General features: G+C 39.2%; 2 protein-coding genes and 1 pseudogene across 3 annotated transcripts; all 3 read right to left on the bottom strand.

Moving 5' to 3' along the window:
- Positions 1–1,013: 1,013 nt before the first annotated feature.
- LOC140855196 (uncharacterized) lies at positions 1,014–5,921 on the bottom strand. The gene is made up of 5 exons (XM_073251072.1): positions 5,304–5,921; positions 4,908–5,207; positions 3,612–4,406; positions 2,936–3,569; positions 1,014–1,195 (listed from the first exon to the last, which is right to left on the bottom strand). Exons 1-5 carry the CDS (start codon positions 5,919–5,921, stop codon positions 1,014–1,016), a joined length of 2,529 nt encoding a protein of 842 aa, XP_073107173.1.
- Positions 5,922–7,560: 1,639 nt separating this feature from the next.
- Positions 7,561–8,318, bottom strand: LOC105033171 (protein P21-like; annotated as a pseudogene).
- A 2,417-nt stretch (positions 8,319–10,735) lies between these two features.
- On the bottom strand, positions 10,736–15,498 carry LOC140850906 (thaumatin-like protein). 2 transcript variants are annotated; one of them, XM_073251504.1, is made up of 2 exons: positions 14,510–15,498; positions 10,736–10,929 (listed from the first exon to the last, which is right to left on the bottom strand). In XM_073251504.1, exon 1 carries the CDS (start codon positions 15,328–15,330, stop codon positions 14,563–14,565), a length of 768 nt encoding a protein of 255 aa, XP_073107605.1. In that variant the 5' UTR covers positions 15,331–15,498; the 3' UTR covers positions 10,736–10,929; positions 14,510–14,562. The 2 variants fall into 2 exon arrangements, with proteins under 2 accessions (XP_073107605.1, XP_073107604.1); XM_073251503.1 differs by having other exon boundaries at positions 10,736–10,884.
- Positions 15,499–17,190: the final 1,692 nt, after the last annotated feature.

The following is a 17,190-nucleotide window of genomic DNA, read 5'->3' as shown; positions in this document are numbered from 1 at the left end:
CATATTAGTTTATTGATAAATAAAAAATATAAGACTTTTAGCTTCTATTTTATTAAAATTTATTATTGAAATAAATTAATTGAGTGATTTTTTTTTTCATGTTCTTATGTTATTTTATTGATTTAGTTATGTTTCCTCATATCATTTAACAATGTAGTATTTGATCATTGAGATGATTTTTTTTCTCCTATTGTATTTAACTTTTTAAGTCTATTTAAATAGATTTTTAGATCAAAATAAAATATTATTCTAAAGAGACATGATGTATATGATGTTAGGCAGGTTTAAGAAAAAAATATATCAAATTTTAAAAATTTTTAAGATATTTTTGTTGATTTTAGCTCATAACCATATAAATATTTTAAAATATATTTAAGATTTATTTTCAATTAGTTATCTCTTAATTATAATTACATAAATAGATATTGTAGAAATTTTATCAGAAAAAAATTTAGAAGAAATTATTAAGAAATTAGAATTGCTTAAATCAATATATGAAATTGAAGTTCAATGCAACATAATGATGTTATCGATTGCACTTATCAGATAGGACTGTGAATCTCGTTATTTTTTTTTGGTTATTATTCTTTTATTAGATTTCAAGAATACGTTACTAATTTTATAGCATTTGGTTTGTATCAAAATGAATTTTAAATCAATATTGGAAAAGATCTTGCCTTTTCATTTTTTTTTCTTTTTTTGTATTTTTCTTTTTTTGTATGTTTTTTCTTATTTTTTTCTTTCTTTTTTTCATTTGCTTTTCTCATTCGTAGGAGTCTCAATTTGGTGGGAGGCTTGAAGTAGCTGAATAGAAAAGTTTAGATTCATTTGAATCGGATGGAAAGTTTCGAGCTGACTATGCACACACGTGGCTGCATACTTCTTTTTTCGCTCGATGCGCTGTGGACCTCTGAAGCTTCTTGAAGCCTTTTTTTTTTCATTCCATGGGTGTTTGCTGTCGTTGTCCTCCCAACCCCCCTCCCCTCCACTCCCCTCCCCTAGCTCGGGTGCCATTAACCCCCCTCGCCTCCCCTCTCTGGCCCTGGATGCTTGATGTGCCTTCCGCATCCCATGCGACCACCCCCTGCACCCTTCGTGGCCTTGCCCAGTTGCTGTCCCCTCCCATTCCCTCCCCCCGGCCCCAACGAACCCTCCTCCAGCTTCACCGGTGTTCTTACCTCCAAATCTGGTCTTTCTTCATTTAACAGCTCTTAATTTCATTTAAGAGCTGTTAATTGAATTTAGGATTCATGTTTTTCTTAATTGAATGCAAGTAAATTAATTGTATATTATTTTTTTTCTTTTTTCATGCAGGAGCTGAATAAATTGTTGGTTTTCTATAGAGTTGGAATACGAAAGATTGTATCACATTAAAGTTTTTTCTTATTGATTTCCAGTTGTTATATTCTTTTACATTTATTGCCACTAATTTCAAATTCTTTAGTTTAGTTGTATGTGATCTCAATTTTTCTAGTTGGAAACTCAAAGATTATTTATTTATTAACATTTGTAATCCATCAAAAATATATATTAACTTCTATTTAATAAATGTATGATGCTTCTTCTTCATATATAAAATATGAAATTATTTTTTTTATTCACTGTTGCTCCTTTTTGCATTGTTGTAGATGTCTGTGTTTTCTTAATTTCATGTTAATTAGTTGTTTCACATTATTTTTTTATCAGTATATGCACATCAATAGTTTTAACTGTCAAATATTATATATTATAATTCTATAAATAACATCTGAATAATTAAAAATGAAATAATAATATCTAAAAAATTATTTCATATATCTGAATCTGTGCAACATGCGGGTCTTTGACTAATTATTCAATTATTTCAAATCTCAGAGGTCCACGGAGCAGCTCGTGAACCTGCTTACATCCACTTTATGTTGACAAACAGAAGTATAAACAGAAGAAGAATAGAAAAGAGGGTGAAGACGAAGATTTCAGAGGAAGAAGGGATACTTCTCTAAGACCAAACGGGCCCTTTTTATTAATTTTCATGGGCTTAATTTAAGAATTATACAAATATATTTTTCTCTAATTAGACGATTGCATTTCTAATCAGAGGGATTCAATTTAGGAATTATACAAATATATTTTCCTCTAATTAGATGATTGCATTCCTAATCAGAGGGATCTACAGCTCATTTCAACACTCCCCTTCAAGATGGGTTATAGATATCATAAAGATCCATCTTGTCACGAATAAATGAAAAAGAAGGCACACTAAGATCTTTAGTCAAAATGTATGCTAGTTGACTAGCAGATCGCACATAAGGCATACAAATGATTCTGGCATCAAGCTTTTTCTTGATAAAATGTCGATCGATCTCGATGTGCTTTGTCCGATCATGTTGTACTGGATTATTAGCAATATTGATTGCTGTCTTGTTGTCACAATATAGCATAAGGAGCGATGACTGATAAAGGCCTAGATCCAATAACAAGATCCGCAACCATAAAATTTCGCACACGCCATGTGCCATAGCTCGATACTTTGCTTCAGCAGTAGATCGAGCAACTACATTCTGTTTCTTGCTTCGCCAAGTGACTAGATTACCTCCAATAAAAGTACAGTAATCTGAGGTAGAGCGACGGTCATCAAGTGATCCAGCCCAATCAACATCTGTATAACACTCCACCCGTAGGTTGCCATGATTAGAATAAAGTAAACCACGATCAGGACAGCTTTTGAGGTAACAAAGTATTCATGTCATAGCATCCATATGAACTGAACGTGGATCATGCATAAACTGACTTACCACACTAACGGCGAATGCAATATCAGGCCGTGTATGAGATAGATAAATCCAACGTCCTACCAATCGTTGATAACGTTCTCGATCAATAGGGACACCGGTATCAGCTACTAGTCGATGATTTTGTTCAATAGGAGTAGCAATAGGTCGACATCCCAACATACCGACTTCTGTAAGAAGATCTAGAATATATTTTCTTTGGGAGAGAAAAATTCTGTTTGAAGAACGAGCAACTTCTATCCCAAAAAAATATCGAAGATGTCCAAGATCCTTCACCTCAAATGCCTGTGCCAGCTGAGCCTTCAAATGAGCTATCTCCTCAGAATCATCTCCTATGACCACAATATCATCAACATAGACAATCAAAATAGCAATCTTACCCTTGTTGTGCTGAAAGAAGAGTGTGTGATCTGCATTGCTCTGTTTATACTCCATCTGAATGATTGCTTGTCGGAAGCGATCGAACCAAGCACGAGGTGACTGCTTTAAACCATAAAGAGATCGTCGTAACTGGCATACTTTGCCCACTGTTTGAGCAGTAGCAAATCCTGAAGGAACATCCATATATACTTCCTCCTGAAGTTCTCCATGAAGAAAAGTATTCTTTACATCGAGCTGGAACAGATCCCATCCGAAATTAGCAGCATATGATATAAGGGTTCTAACAGAGTTTATTTTTGCAACAGGTGCAAAAGTTTCATCATAGTCGATGCCATAAGTCTGTGTATATCGTTTTGCTACCAAGCGAGCTTTGTACCGTTCAACAGTACCCTCAGGTGTCTGTTTAACTGTAAAAATCTATTTGCATCCCACAGTTTGTTTACCAGCTGGCAAAGGTACAAGTTTCCATGTATTATTTTTTTCTAGTGCTTGCATTTCTTCAAGCATGGCGGCTTTCCACTTGGGATTTTCCTTAGCAACCTTCCAGTTCTTGGGTATGGAGATAGAGGACAAAGAAGCTATAAAACTCTGATAAGATGGAGAGAGAGACTCATAGGATACAAAGTTAGTGATGTCATATTTGTACCCTACTCCATCCTTAAGTTGAGTAGGAATACCAGCATGACGAGTAGGTTTCCGTAAAGCAATAGGAATATTTAGATCATCATTATCTAATGTAAAATGGATGGGAGGTACAGGAGAATTACCATTAGTCGTAGAAGATGAAACCATTGGGGCAGGAGAGGAAGACCTGGAGACTGGAGAATGCGTAATAGACTCTGAGAGAGGAGATGAATCAGATAAAACAAGCTGTGGGAGAGTCTCAGATGCAGTTTCAGATGCTTCTCCTTGAGTGTCAGATGCTTCTCCTTGAGTGTCAAATACTTCTCCTTGAGTGTCAGATGCACCATTTGTACCAACATCCACAGTAATAGAACTCCCTCCAGAAGACTCCCCCTCTCGACCAGTTCCAGAGATAATGGGAGAGGAAGAGGACACAGAAGATATATAGAATGGTTCAGACTCCCGAAATGTTACATCAATGCTGATAAACATCTTCCGCTCAGTCGGACACCAACATTTGTATCCTTTTTGAGTAGCTGAATATCCTACAAAAATACACTTGAGGGCACGAGCGTCAAGCTTGCCAACCGAAGGTCGATGATCCCGAACAAAACAAACACAACCAAATACCTTGGGGGGAATTATAAAAGAATTAGTTCCTTGCAGGCATTCAAGAGGAGTCTTGTAGTCCAAAGTTCGAAGTGGCATTCAGTTAATCAGATATGCTGCAGTTAATACTGCTTCTCCCCATAAGAATTTAGGAACATTCATAGAAAACATCAAATATCTTGTCACTTCAAGAAGGTGTCTATTCTTTCTTTCAGTAACTCCATTTTGAGCCGGTGTGTCAACACGCGTCGTTTGATGTATAATTCCATTATTATGTATATACTCCTCAAATTTTTTATTAAGATATTCTGTCTTATTGTCAGAGCGAAAAATCTTAAGAGTTGCTCCATATTGAGTACCAATCATTTTATAAAAATCTCTAAATGACTGAAATACTTCATTCTTATTTTTTAATAGATAAACCCAAATGCAATGACTAAAACAATCAATAAAAGTGACGAACCACCGATGATCAGAAATAGTGGTGGTCCCACAGGGTCCCCATACATCAGAATGAACTACCTCAAATATTGCTTTACTACGTTGGCCTGAGTTTGGATAAGTACTTCTAGTGTGTTTAGCTAGTTCACAGGCATCACATACAAGCTTCTCTTTATATGTTTCAAAAATAATTGAAAATATACGAGCTAAGAGAGTAAATGAAAGATGACCAAGCCTGCGGTGTTGGAGCAACAGATCTTCCTTTTGTGAAGATGAAACAGTCAAACTGGTTTCTGAGTAGCCTTCAGACATTCCTCCCTCCAAATAGTAGAGCCCATTACGCATTATGCCAGTCCCAAGTTTCCTCCCTGTCTTTGGTTCCTGAAAGACACAATGTGTTTTGAAAAAAGTTATGGCACAATCAAGATCATTTGTAATAGCACTAATGGATAGGAGATTTATAAGAAATCTTGGGACATGTAGAACAGATGATAAGGGTAATTCGGAAGTGCATTTGATAGATCTTTTTCCAGAAATAGAGGTAAAGGAGCCATCAGCAAGACGAACTTTATCACGACCAGAACAGAAAATAGAAGACACAAAATCTCTAAAAGATTCAGTCATATGATTGGATGCTCCAGAATCAACAACCCATGGAGAAAAATTACTACAGTTAAGAGCATGAATTTGATCACTGATACCTATTTGGGCAAAATTATCCTGAGAATTGGCTGGTTGATTTGAAGAATCTTCTGTGGAAGTGCTGCTTTCAGAAATATTTACACCAGATCTGAATTTTTTCAAAAGTTGCATTTCTTCAACTGATAAATCTCCCATAGAAGAAAAATGAGCCTGATTATACTGACATCGGCCTCTACCAAAACGACCACCTCCACGACCACGGCCTCTATTTGGACGACCATGTAGCTCATAGCAGTAAGCTTTGATGTGGCCCGGCTTATGACAGTGGTCACAAATTTTAACCCCATGAGGTCGAGGCTGAGTTTCTTGAGCAGAATTAGGAGAAGAGCTTTCAAGAGTATTAGGCTGTACCACAAGTGCAGATCGTATAGCTGTGTTTATAGAAGAAGACATAGTGGTTAATCGAGTTTCTTCACTAAGAACCAAAGAAATAGTTTCATCAAGAGTTGGCCACTTCTATGTACTAAGAATAGAAGAGCGTCGATACTCAAATTCTGGGTTTAGTCCATCCAAAAAATCCACAAGTCACTGTTGCTCTATCCATTTGCGAAACACATCAACATCACCAGGATGAGTAGGGGTAAAGGGACTATAAAAATCAAAATCGTTCCACAATCTTTTTAATTCTCCAACATACTCTGTTACAGATCGGAAACCCTGATTAAGTCCTCGAAGCTCTCGCTGGATCTTATGGGTATGCATATTATTGCCTTTATAAGAATAAGTTGTGGCTACAGCCTGCCATAACTCATAAGCATTCGTTAGTGCCTCAACCGTATGAGCAACACTTGGTACCATAGAGGCAAGGAGCCATGCTACCACCCGAGAGTTATTAGAATTCCACTGTCTAACAGCTATCCCATCTCCTTCTGGCCTTTTTGCAGTACCACTTATAAACCCCTCAAGATTGTGAGAATCCAAAATTAGACGAACATGTCGCGTCCAACTTAAGTAGGTACCCGGCCCATCCAATTTGACCGGGTTTGTTTCTAGGGTGATATTTGAAAACTCACTATCCGAGATATGAGATTCCATCATCCTAACCATTAACTTTTCTAAATCCTCCATGGTTAAAGGAGTTTTATCACCCATAAGAAAAAAAACTTAAATGATCAAGTAAACAAGAATAATCTTGAGGGAGGAAATTGAAGTTTTCTCACCAACAATCTGAGATAAACTCAGATGACGAAAAAATATCGAATCTCTACTTCCATAAAAGGTGCCTTGATAATATTCAGAAACTCCAAAACAGGACGCTCCATTGTTGCTCCAGAAAAAACGGCATCTACAATTGGAGACACATGTGATAGCAGTAGAGGTTCTCCTTTTTTTTTTTTTTTGGTATTTAAAAAATACCTAATAAGGGATGAGAACCGTTTTCAACCCCGTAGTTCTTGGGTGGAAACAGTGGTGGCGTCGATGGCAGCGGCGGTAGCAGCGACAGCGGTGGCGATTGCAGTGGCGATGGTAGAAGCAGCGACAGCAGGGGCGGCGGCGACGATGGCCGCGGCAGCGGATGCGGCGATCATAGCAGAGGCGGTGATGAAGATGAAGGGATGCTAGAGAGAGAGTGAGAGATTTAACGGAAACGGAGAATGGCTTTCAAGGTTTGCAAGGATCCACAGAGAGAGCAGCGGCGATGGTTTGAAGAGGGAACAGATCCCACTCTGTTTGAGAGGAGAGATTTGAGTTGTGGACGATCGACGGTTGAAGAGGCAGAACAGAGCACTCTGTTCTCTAAATAGGCTCTGATACCATGTTGACAAACAGAAGTATAAACAGAAGAAGAATAGAAAAGAGGGTGAAGACGAAGATTTCAGAGGAAGAAGGGATACTTCTCTAGGACCGAACGGGCCCTTTTTATTAATTTTCATGGGCTCAATTTAAGAATTATATAAATATATTTTTCTCTAATTAGACGATTGCATTCCTAATCAGAGGGATTCAATTTAAGAATTATACAAATATATTTTTCTCTAATTAGATGATTGCATTCCTAATCAGAGGGATCTACAGCTCATTTCAACACTTTATTTAGTAGTTTACCATCTCCCAAGAGTCCAATATGCTTGAAACCTCGCTTGCATGGACGAACGCAGGACCTTAAGGGCAGAAGGTGAGCTGATAGTTGGTTCCATCGGGGCAGATGAATTGGGTGTTGGTATAATCATCCGGATCGCTAAATGCGTTCAGGCACACATTCTTAAAGAACATGGAATAGGTGGTCGGCTCATAGCTAGAGCCGCTAGGGCAGCAGTATTGAGGAGTGTTGAAGATGGTGAATGGGTCATCGCAGCCGCCGGGCACTTTGAGCGCGCTGGGGCACTGCCCAACGACGTCGGCACTGCATTGGATATCTTGGCTGCAGCTGGCCGAGGTGGAGCAGAAGTCCATGGGCACGTTGAATCGCGAGGGAGATGTCGATGAAGTCGAGGTTCTGGAACTGGTTGAGGGCGAATTCGGCAAGGGTGTTGGATGGGGAGCCGTAGGAGGTGCAGGTGAGTTTGCCGCAGTCGCCGGTCTGGCAGTGCCCGTTGTCGTTGCCGTCAAAGGAGCAGCCAGTACGGCACCAGATGCGGGCAGCGGCGGTGCCGGGGTTGACGGTGACCATCCAGGTCTGACCCTGGTTCAGCTGCTGGCCGCCACCGTTGTTGCCAAGGTCTGCCCATGCGGCCCACACGGTGTAGGAACATTGGTTGACGACCTTGAAGGTGGCGGCGTGGGAAAGGGTGAAGAGGAGGAGGAGAGAGAATGAGGTTGGGGAGGCCATTTCGGGATAAGGAAGAGGGGTAGTGGAGGTCTATGGGGTGTGTTGTGTAGGCCTCGGGGAGGGGGATGGAGGTATTTATAAGGAGGGAGTGTGGAGTGATATGAGGTAGGATGTTGCCCGCGTTGCAGTGCGGCATGGGGTAGGATTTTGCCGACGTTGCAGAGTGATCGCTGGGAAATTTTGGGACACGGAGAAAGTTCAATGATTGTAACTTGATGGTACTAGGAAGGGAGCAGATAGAGGTGGCCCAGGGATGTTAAACCCAAGTTTATGGGAAGCTAGAAGGATTCGCATGGGCTCTTCTATAACCTACGTGCCTAACATGCCAACGGGCTATAAGACTAAAGGCATATATCACTTCGGAAACTATAAATTAGTATTTGATTTCACAAAATTCAGACCATTGGGGTACGTAACATAATTAGTAATTAAACATAGCATTTTACAGTAATATAATTTAATTTTGTAGAATGTTTGTCAACATGCTTTGGTTTGTTTGTTTTTTTCACACGTCCAACTGGTATTCTACTAATTTCAAACGGGTTTTTTTTTTTTTTTTTTTAACATCAAGAAGAAGAAAACTTATAATTTGTACCTGTTTACATATCTAGGCTACATCATGGACTAATTTCAAATGTCGATTTGATTGAATCTTTAATGTGTTAGGATTTGATATCTCGAAATTCGATCTATACTAAGCCCACAGCAAAGTCCGCAACAACGAACGGAGTCCAACGAGCCTTAGATCACTCCAAATGAAGTTTGGATGAAGGATATCCACTCGATAGAAGATGATACGAAAATCTGAATGGTGGAGGCTGGTGGGGGGCCGGCAGTGGGTCGGCGGAGGTAGCGATGGCACAACTGCACGCAGCAGCACACGGCTCGACCGCCGGACGTACAGGTGCATGCGGTGCACAGGCCTAGGCCCAAGCGCACGCGCGGTGCGCGGTCGAAGCCGAGGCACATAGGCACGACCCAGGTCCATGCGGGCACATGCGGGCATGGGCCGTGCGTTATCCTTCACACGATCCATGCATAGCGCATGGACCAACGATCCACGGAGACCTGCGTAGATCGAGAGGATGTTTCGCCTCGGTTACTCACGGTCTACCGTGGATCAGCGGTCATTTTTCCTCGGTTTCTCATGGTCTATGGTGATTTTCATGGATCATGTCGCGATCAGACTGCTTGGAGCACTGTCGGTCGTGATCTATGGGTTCAGGGAGGTTTTTGGGTGCTGTGAGAAGTCTATACTCCTATTTTCTCACGGATTTGAGGCTTTAAAAGCCCTGTTATGTGAACAGAGATGAGCGTGCGTGTAGTTTTGTTTGGTTGAGAACCCAGAGAGCAACAGAGGTGAGGCACCGACAGGAGCAGGAATAAGAGGCTTCAGGCATATTGTTGGACAGCGGACAGCGATCGCTTTAGAAGTTTAGGGGATCTTTATAAAGAGAGAACTTTTGTGAGGGAGAACTTCTTATGAGGAAGAGATTGGAGTGTACGAGGATTGAGGGTGTTATCTCTTATAATTTTTTCTCTTTTCTTATAGTGAAACTTGCATGTCCCATGGAGGCGAGTCTTTTTTAGGCTGATATACGTATTTGATTATTTCTGTTTTATTTCTTCTCTCTTCCTGCTGCAACATACGGTATCGAAAAGATCTTGGAAGGTGGTTTCTTAGTCAGACATCTCCAACATAATGCCACATTATTTTCTTAAACATAGGAAGCAATATTACTTTGTCCAAACAATGGCCTCCTTTCCAATGATTAAACTAACCGAGCCACTATATGATGGAGGGTCATATATAATCTACCAAGGGGATATTTCTTGCTCGTGGGTGTTTGTTCCTTTTTTTTTTTTTTTGTTTTAGAAATTTAAACCTCGATAATGATACTATTTAAAGCATTGAAAATTCTCAATTCATTGGAAAATGATGTCACAATGAAAATATTCCATGGAACATCAACCATAATTCTGAGATAATGGTGTAGGGGTGGGCATAGAATAGTTCTGAAATAATGGTGTAGGTTTTGGGGGGGCGGGCGGGGAGGGGGGGGTGTGTGGGGGGTGTTGTGGGTGGTGGGCATAGAATAATTCTTGGAGTCTATGAGCTGTAACATGGACGTACTCGTATCTACACCTATCATCATAAGCTGTGCTTCTCTTGCGTGAGGAGTCAGCATCGTTATAGCGTTTGTGCTGATCAGTGTCTAGATTGCTGGTGCCAATTCTTCCATGGACGTGTCCCATACGCCCAATCTGACCATGATGTCCTTGGATGATGGTCCAAGGTCGGCCTGATAAGAAAACTAGTCTCGCAAATTATGGCGGTCTTCGAACGCAAGAAATTCTTCATCTCGCTGGCCTGTGGAAAATCTTCCATGCGTCACCTTCCAAATTAAATACGCATGGCTATGAACGTGCAAGTCCATCTCCAAAAAAGTCATATGCACCATTATTATTATTACTTTTGGTTGAATCATATGCACAATTTGTTAGGATAATGATGACAACACTTCAAGTCCGTCGGAGGATAAGGGTGGCCTTGCTTCATCAAGGCCACGTGGAAGTTTTTCTAACCTGTTACACAGCAGAAGCGGACAGTTGCCAATCTAAATACAAACACTACAAAAAATTGAGACTTTATCAACGAAATATTTACCTATGAAAAATTTTGAATAGATAAAAAATAGAATTAGCTACGCACGACAAAAATATTGGTAAAATGACTATAATTATTATGCTAATTTCTAAAATATCAGTAAATGGAATTATTGATATAATAGTAGGGTCGGCATTTAAAAAAAAGTGTTGGTAGTGGATTGTTTAAATTTTTTTTTCGAAACTTCTTTATCGTTGCTAAATTTGCATCGGTAATATGCTTAATTACCAATGCTTAATCAATTGCGTAGGTAATTAATCTCATTACTGGTGCAATTTTAGCATTAGTAAAGGGTGTTTTTTTGGGGCACCGAATCTCTTTACTTTCTTCAATTTTAGCATTAGTAAAGGTTGACATAATTGGGACATAATATTCACAAAATAATCAAAAATGGGTTTCAACTCTTCATCCAGGTAAGCTTTCTTTTCCTCTAAATTTGCTTTTTAGGACATTATTGCATCGACTTCCTTTGACAAGGAAAGCAAAGATTGTTAAGTGTCGACCGGAGTAGAGAGCTTCCCGATTAAAGCATTAGAAGCTTGTAGAAGAACATCGATTGCTAATAGAGCCTCGAGCAATTTTGAAGAAATAACGAGGTTGTTTAGAATGGCCCCAATAAGACTCCGAAGCATATGATAAGTTTTCAAAGCCCCAGTAGATAATTTAGATAAAGTCTGGTCATTGGAAGAAGTTAATTAGGAAGATGCGGCCAACTTCACTTTTATGCTACCAATGGAACTGAAAAAGGATCAGGATAGATTCACAGTACCCTGCAATGAAAATCTAAGTGAGAATACTACTAAGGAAGGAGAAAAGCTAAGATTGCTTATCTTCTTACTGGTGGGAGCTGAAGTAGAAGAAGATGGCTTAGCAGCTGCAATAGGAATAGAGAATTTGATAATCGGATAAGAAAGCAGTGCAATCATAGATGGGAAATCCAATGCCACCCTAGAAGTTTCTTGAAAATCATAAGGTGGTGTTGTTCTTGTGGGATGAAAGTAGACTCCAAGACAAGCTCCTCGGATGATCCTAATTGCACCAAAAGTCCTTCGACCTAATTAAAGACTAAGCTCCGGGAGGAGACTCTTTTTTTTCTTGCTTGAGATTGATTTCAGTATCTTTTGGAGAAGAATATTTGGAGCTACCCTTGGCATCATATTAATGCAGGTTTTGTTACTTCAAAGTTTTTGCCCAATAGAGAGTTGGAGAGGCATGTATCACCAAGGCCTTCTTTCTTTTGGAGGAAAAAGGTTTAACTTCGGCCTTGGGCTGTTTCACTAGAATGGCTTCATGAAAACTTGTTGTGGAGAAAAGGTGTAGGTTAGTCACCAATCTTATTAAACCCTTAAATTCTGGATCTACGGAAACTGCTCTTTGGACGGCTCAATATTCTAGGTTTAAACAATAACGCCCAGTCCAGGTGACTTTGACACTGGCAATAAACTCGACCAGAGCTACTAGATTGACTAGGTTGAATCCAGCAGTCGGCACAAGAGGTTGATGCTTTTCCGGCCATTCATAAAACTACCTATAGTAGGTCGACCAATCTAGGTGGTTGCCTAACATACTTCTAATTACGTTACTAGATTGAAATCTAAATTTCTTCTTAAAATCATCCAACATTTAGTCATGGCCCATCCGTTTTCATGGCTTGTTGATATACCCCTTTCGTCCAGCATATTTAATTCCATAGAATTTCTTGTATTTTATTTAATTGATTTATTTAATTTTTTAAGAATACCACTGTCAGTCGGGAAGGTCGATGCCATGTATCTCTCATGCTGTAAAGAAGGAGGAGCTCTAAGGGCATGCAACGTTTTCTAAACATCTATTTTATCACCAGAAGTTAGCTTTAAGAGTCATATATATTATTTTTTGCTATAAAAATAATTTTTTTATGATAAAAGCACTTTTGTCATAATATATTTTGGTGATAATTTTTTTCATATAAAAATTATGACAATAATATTTTATCAGTCAAAATCAGACTATTTGCTTGTATTTGACCGAAGATCCATTTCAAATATAGATAAATATATATGCTTATAATTTTAAATATGGTAAAGAATTTCCTTTATATATATACATCTCTGTACAAAGGATCAAATCTAAGATCTCTTAGTTTATTACTCAGTCACTACGACAATAGTAGGCTATAATATAGAGTTATGGTTTATTATATTTATTCAAAACTTATTCATATTATAAAATATACTCATTTCAAATAGATAATGATATTTTATATTTTAACAATCAATTATTTTATAAAAAATCAATCATGTTCTTTTTGATAAAAAAGGAAAAGTAAATAACTTCATTTTATTTTTTGTAATAGTTTGAAAACTTTTATTTAAAATATTTAAAATAATCTCAATATATTTTTATAATTGTATATCCATTTTCTAAAGTCTTTTAAAAATAGATAATTTATGATTTTTAATTCATTTTATAATTAAAATATAATATATAATCAATTTTATTAAATTTCTTTCTAATAAGCACCACATGGTAGAGATTCTTTTTTCTTGAGAATAGATAAAAGATCTTATGCACCATTCTATTTTAACAAATTATTTATCATACACCTTTTATTAATTAATAAACATGAATTTATATATAAAAGTATACCAAATAAATCGGTAGAAGTTATGAATGGCATATTTAAACTATTAAAATAATTTTCATATCCACAAGTATATATTTGGAAATGATTTTAACATCGTCATTAAAATTAACAATCAATTCGTGAATAAAATATATGTTCACTAAAGTTTATAGTATTTGTGTCAATAATTTTTTATTGTGAAGACATAATAATTTGTTACTGAAAGATTTCCATCAAAAGGTTGGAGTGGAAGTATTTGGTACCAAAAATTTGGTAATAAAAATTAACAATAAAATATAATTTTATTAACAAGAATATTATTTAAATAATATTTTATGATGGATTTTTTATTTCGTTGCTTCATGGTACTTATTAGAGATAAATTATAATTTATAGTAAAATATTTTATCGCTAATTGATAATCTTTTGTGCTAATTATTCCTAACTATGCAATGAATGTGGTTCATTAAATAGGATCGGGCATTTGATAGTGACTTGGATTGCATCAATCATGGTTATTTGCAGTAAACCCAATAAATATTTTTCCCAGTATGTTGGTGGCCGGTCTCTTCATTGAGTGGACTACAACTTTTAATCCCTATTAATTGATATTTTAACATCCTCTCCTAATTTCAAAATTTTTTTAATTCTTGATCTCCATCAGCTGTACAAACTTATCTCCAGTATACAATAATAAATAATTATCTGTACATAAATATAAATGTGTGCAGATATAATAAATCTATTTTTTTTTTATTTTTTAATTTTTTATCAATATATATAATAAAATTGTGCGCAGCAACGACTGTAAATATGTGTGCAAAAACGCGTGACCTTGTGTGAAACATGCAACAGGGTGCGACAGTCGGCAGCTCATGTGCTGCATTCTTTCACACAATTATTTCAAATCTCAGAGGCCTAGAGAGCAGCTCGTGTACCTGCTCACGTCCCATACGCTTGAAGCCTCGCTTGCATGGGCGAACGCATGACCTCAAGGGCAGAAGGTAACCTTGTAGTTGGTCCCCCCGGGGCAAGTGAAGGTGCTGTTCTGGTCGTCCATGGGGTAACTGTACGCATCCGGGCATCTGTCCTTAAAGAACCTGGAATAGAAGGTCGGTCCGCAGCTCCCGGAGTTGCAGCAATACTCATTAGTCTTGAAGACGGTGCACGGGTTGTTGCAACCGCCGGGAGCTTTGAGCTCGTTGGGGCACTGCCCGACGATGTCGGCCGTGCACCGGATCCCTCTGCTGCAGCCCGAGGTCGGGCTGAAGTCCATCGACACGTTGAACCTGTCGACGAGGGAGTTGTCGGTAGTGTATTGGATGTATAGGCTGCTGCTCTCCGAGGTGGAGCGGAAGTCCATGGGCACGTTGAAGCCGTCGACGAGGGAGATGTCGATGAAGTCGAGGTTCTGGAACTGGTTGAGGGTGAATTCGGCGAGGGTGCTGGGCGGGCTGCCGCCGTAGGCCGTGCAGGCAAGTTTACCACCGCAGTCACCGGTCTGGCAGTGCCCGTTGCCGTTGCCGTCGAACGAACAGCCGGTGCGGGCCCAGACGCGGCCACCGGTAGTGCCGGGGTTGACGTTGATGGGCCAGGACTGGCCGCGGTCGAGCTGGCGACCACCGCCGGGGACCGCAGCGGCCCAGACGGTGTAGGGGCAGTTGTTGACGATGTTCAAGGTGGCGGCGTGGGAGAGGGTGAAGAGGAGGAAGGGGTAGAGGAGGAGGAGGAGGAGAGAGAAGGAGGTTTGGGAGGCCATTTTGGAATAAGGAAGAGAGCTAGTGGAGCTCCATGGGGTGTGTTATGTTGGCCTCGGGGAGGGGGAAGGGGGTATTGATAGGAGGAAGTGCAGAGTCATTTGAGGCAAGATGGTGCCCACGTTGCAGTGTGGTCGCTTGGAAATTTTGGGACGCGGACAAAATTCAAAGATTGGAACTTCGTGATACTAGGAGGGGAGCAGATAGAGGTTAAACCCAAGTATATGGGAAGCTAGAAGGCTTCACATGGGCTCCTCTGTCACCTACGTGCCTAACATGCCCACGGGCTATAAGACTAAAAGTTACATATCGCTTTCGATACTATAAACTTGTATTTGATTTGACCATTGGGGTACGTAACATACTTAGTAAACATACCATGTTCCAGTAATATAATTCAATTTTGTAGAATGTTTGTCAACATTCTTTGGTTTGTTTTTTTCAGACATCCTACTGGTATTCTAATAATTTCAAACGCCTTTTTTTTTTAAACATCAAGAAGAAGAAAACTTAAATTTACAAATCAAGTCTATGTCATCGACTAGTTTAAATGCCGATTTGATCAAATCTCATGCTAATGCCATATTATTTTCTTAAAAATAAGAAGCGATATTACCTTGTCCAAACAATGGCCTACTTCCAAATGATTGAGCTAACCGACCCACTATATGTAGGAGGGTCTCATCTAATCTACCAAGGGGATATTTCTTGCTCGTGGGTGTTTGTTCCTTTTTTTTTTTTTTAGAAATTTAAACATCGGTACTGATACTATTTGAAGCATTGAAAAGTCTCAATTCATTGGAAAATGATGTAACAATGAAAATATTCCATGGAACATCAACCATAGAATAATTCTGGGATAATGGTGTAGGGGTGGGGGGCGGGGAGGTGGGGGACCATATTGGGCCTTGTTCACATGCATTTCTCACTGAAAAAAAGCGTGACATAATTGTGGCTTTATGTCTCTATTCAAGTTGGAGTTTATGAGTGCTAACACGGACGTACTCATATCTACACCTATCATCATGAGCTGTACTTCTCTTGCGTGAGGAGTCAGCATCCTTATAGCATTTGTGCTGATCCATGTCTAGATTGCTGGTGCCAATTTTCTTCCATGGACGTGTCCCATACGCTCAATCTGACCATGCTGTCCTTGGATGATGGTCCAAGGTCGGCCCTGCTAAGAAAACTGGTCGAGCAAATTATGGCGGCCTTCGAGCGCAAGAAATTATTCACCTCGCTGGCCTGTGCTTGTCCGCAGATAAGACGGAATTTTTCATAATGGCTTTGTAAGGTCTTCTTGGGATAAGTCTTCGTATTCCCTCCCGATTTTCTCGTGATTCTGTTGGAGTCTTCGGATCCCAACAACGGGTCCAAAACGGGAGATTAAAAAATGCCGTTATTGTTGGAAAATCTTCCATGCGTCACCTTCCAAATTCAATACGGATGGCTAAATCCATCTCCGAAAAGTCGTATGCGCCAGTTGTTAGCATAATGATGACAACACTTCAAGTCTGCCGTAGGATAAGGGTGGCCTTGCTTCATCAAGGCCACGTGGTAGGTTGTCTAACATATTCCACAGCGAAGCGGAGAGTGGCCAACCTAAAGACAAAGCCAAGGAGAGCAAGAGTTTATCTTCATTTGATAGACCTTAGGATATCTGTTTTTATCCGAGAATTCTTCTCTCTCTGCTGTTTTTTTTTTTTGATTGGAAGGTTGGATTAACCACCCGATTAGTTTATCAAGGAAAATGTTGTAGTACTCAGCCAAAACAGGAAAAGCCTCCCAAGTAGTAGGCTATTAGGGATAATCGAGATCTCCTTGGACTGTAGATTAATTAAATATGTGTTTCTGCTCACAAA

The sequence above is a fragment of the Elaeis guineensis genome, chromosome 2, assembly GCF_000442705.2.
Source record: "Elaeis guineensis isolate ETL-2024a chromosome 2, EG11, whole genome shotgun sequence".
Classification (NCBI taxonomy): domain Eukaryota; kingdom Viridiplantae; phylum Streptophyta; class Magnoliopsida; order Arecales; family Arecaceae; genus Elaeis; species Elaeis guineensis.
Note: the sequence above shows the minus strand (reverse complement) of the source record. Positions and strands in the feature narration are given on the sequence as shown.

Excerpts from the sequence above, each read along its gene's own strand:
- LOC140855196 (XM_073251072.1), bottom strand. The coding sequence starts at position 5,921 with ATGTCTTCTTCTATAAACACAGCTATACGATCTGCACTTGTGGTACAG. Across the intron at positions 5,208-5,303 it reads CCTTATCATCTGTTCTACAT|GAACCAAAGACAGGGAGGAA; the intron begins GTCCCAAGATTT and ends TGTGTCTTTCAG. Across the intron at positions 1,196-2,935 it reads AGATCTTCTTACAGAAGTCG|AAAGACCAGATTTGGAGGTA; the intron begins GTATGTTGGGAT and ends TGTTAAATGAAG.
- LOC140850906 (XM_073251504.1), bottom strand. The coding sequence starts at position 15,330 with ATGGCCTCCCAAACCTCCTTCTCTCTCCTCCTCCTCCTCCTCTACCCC.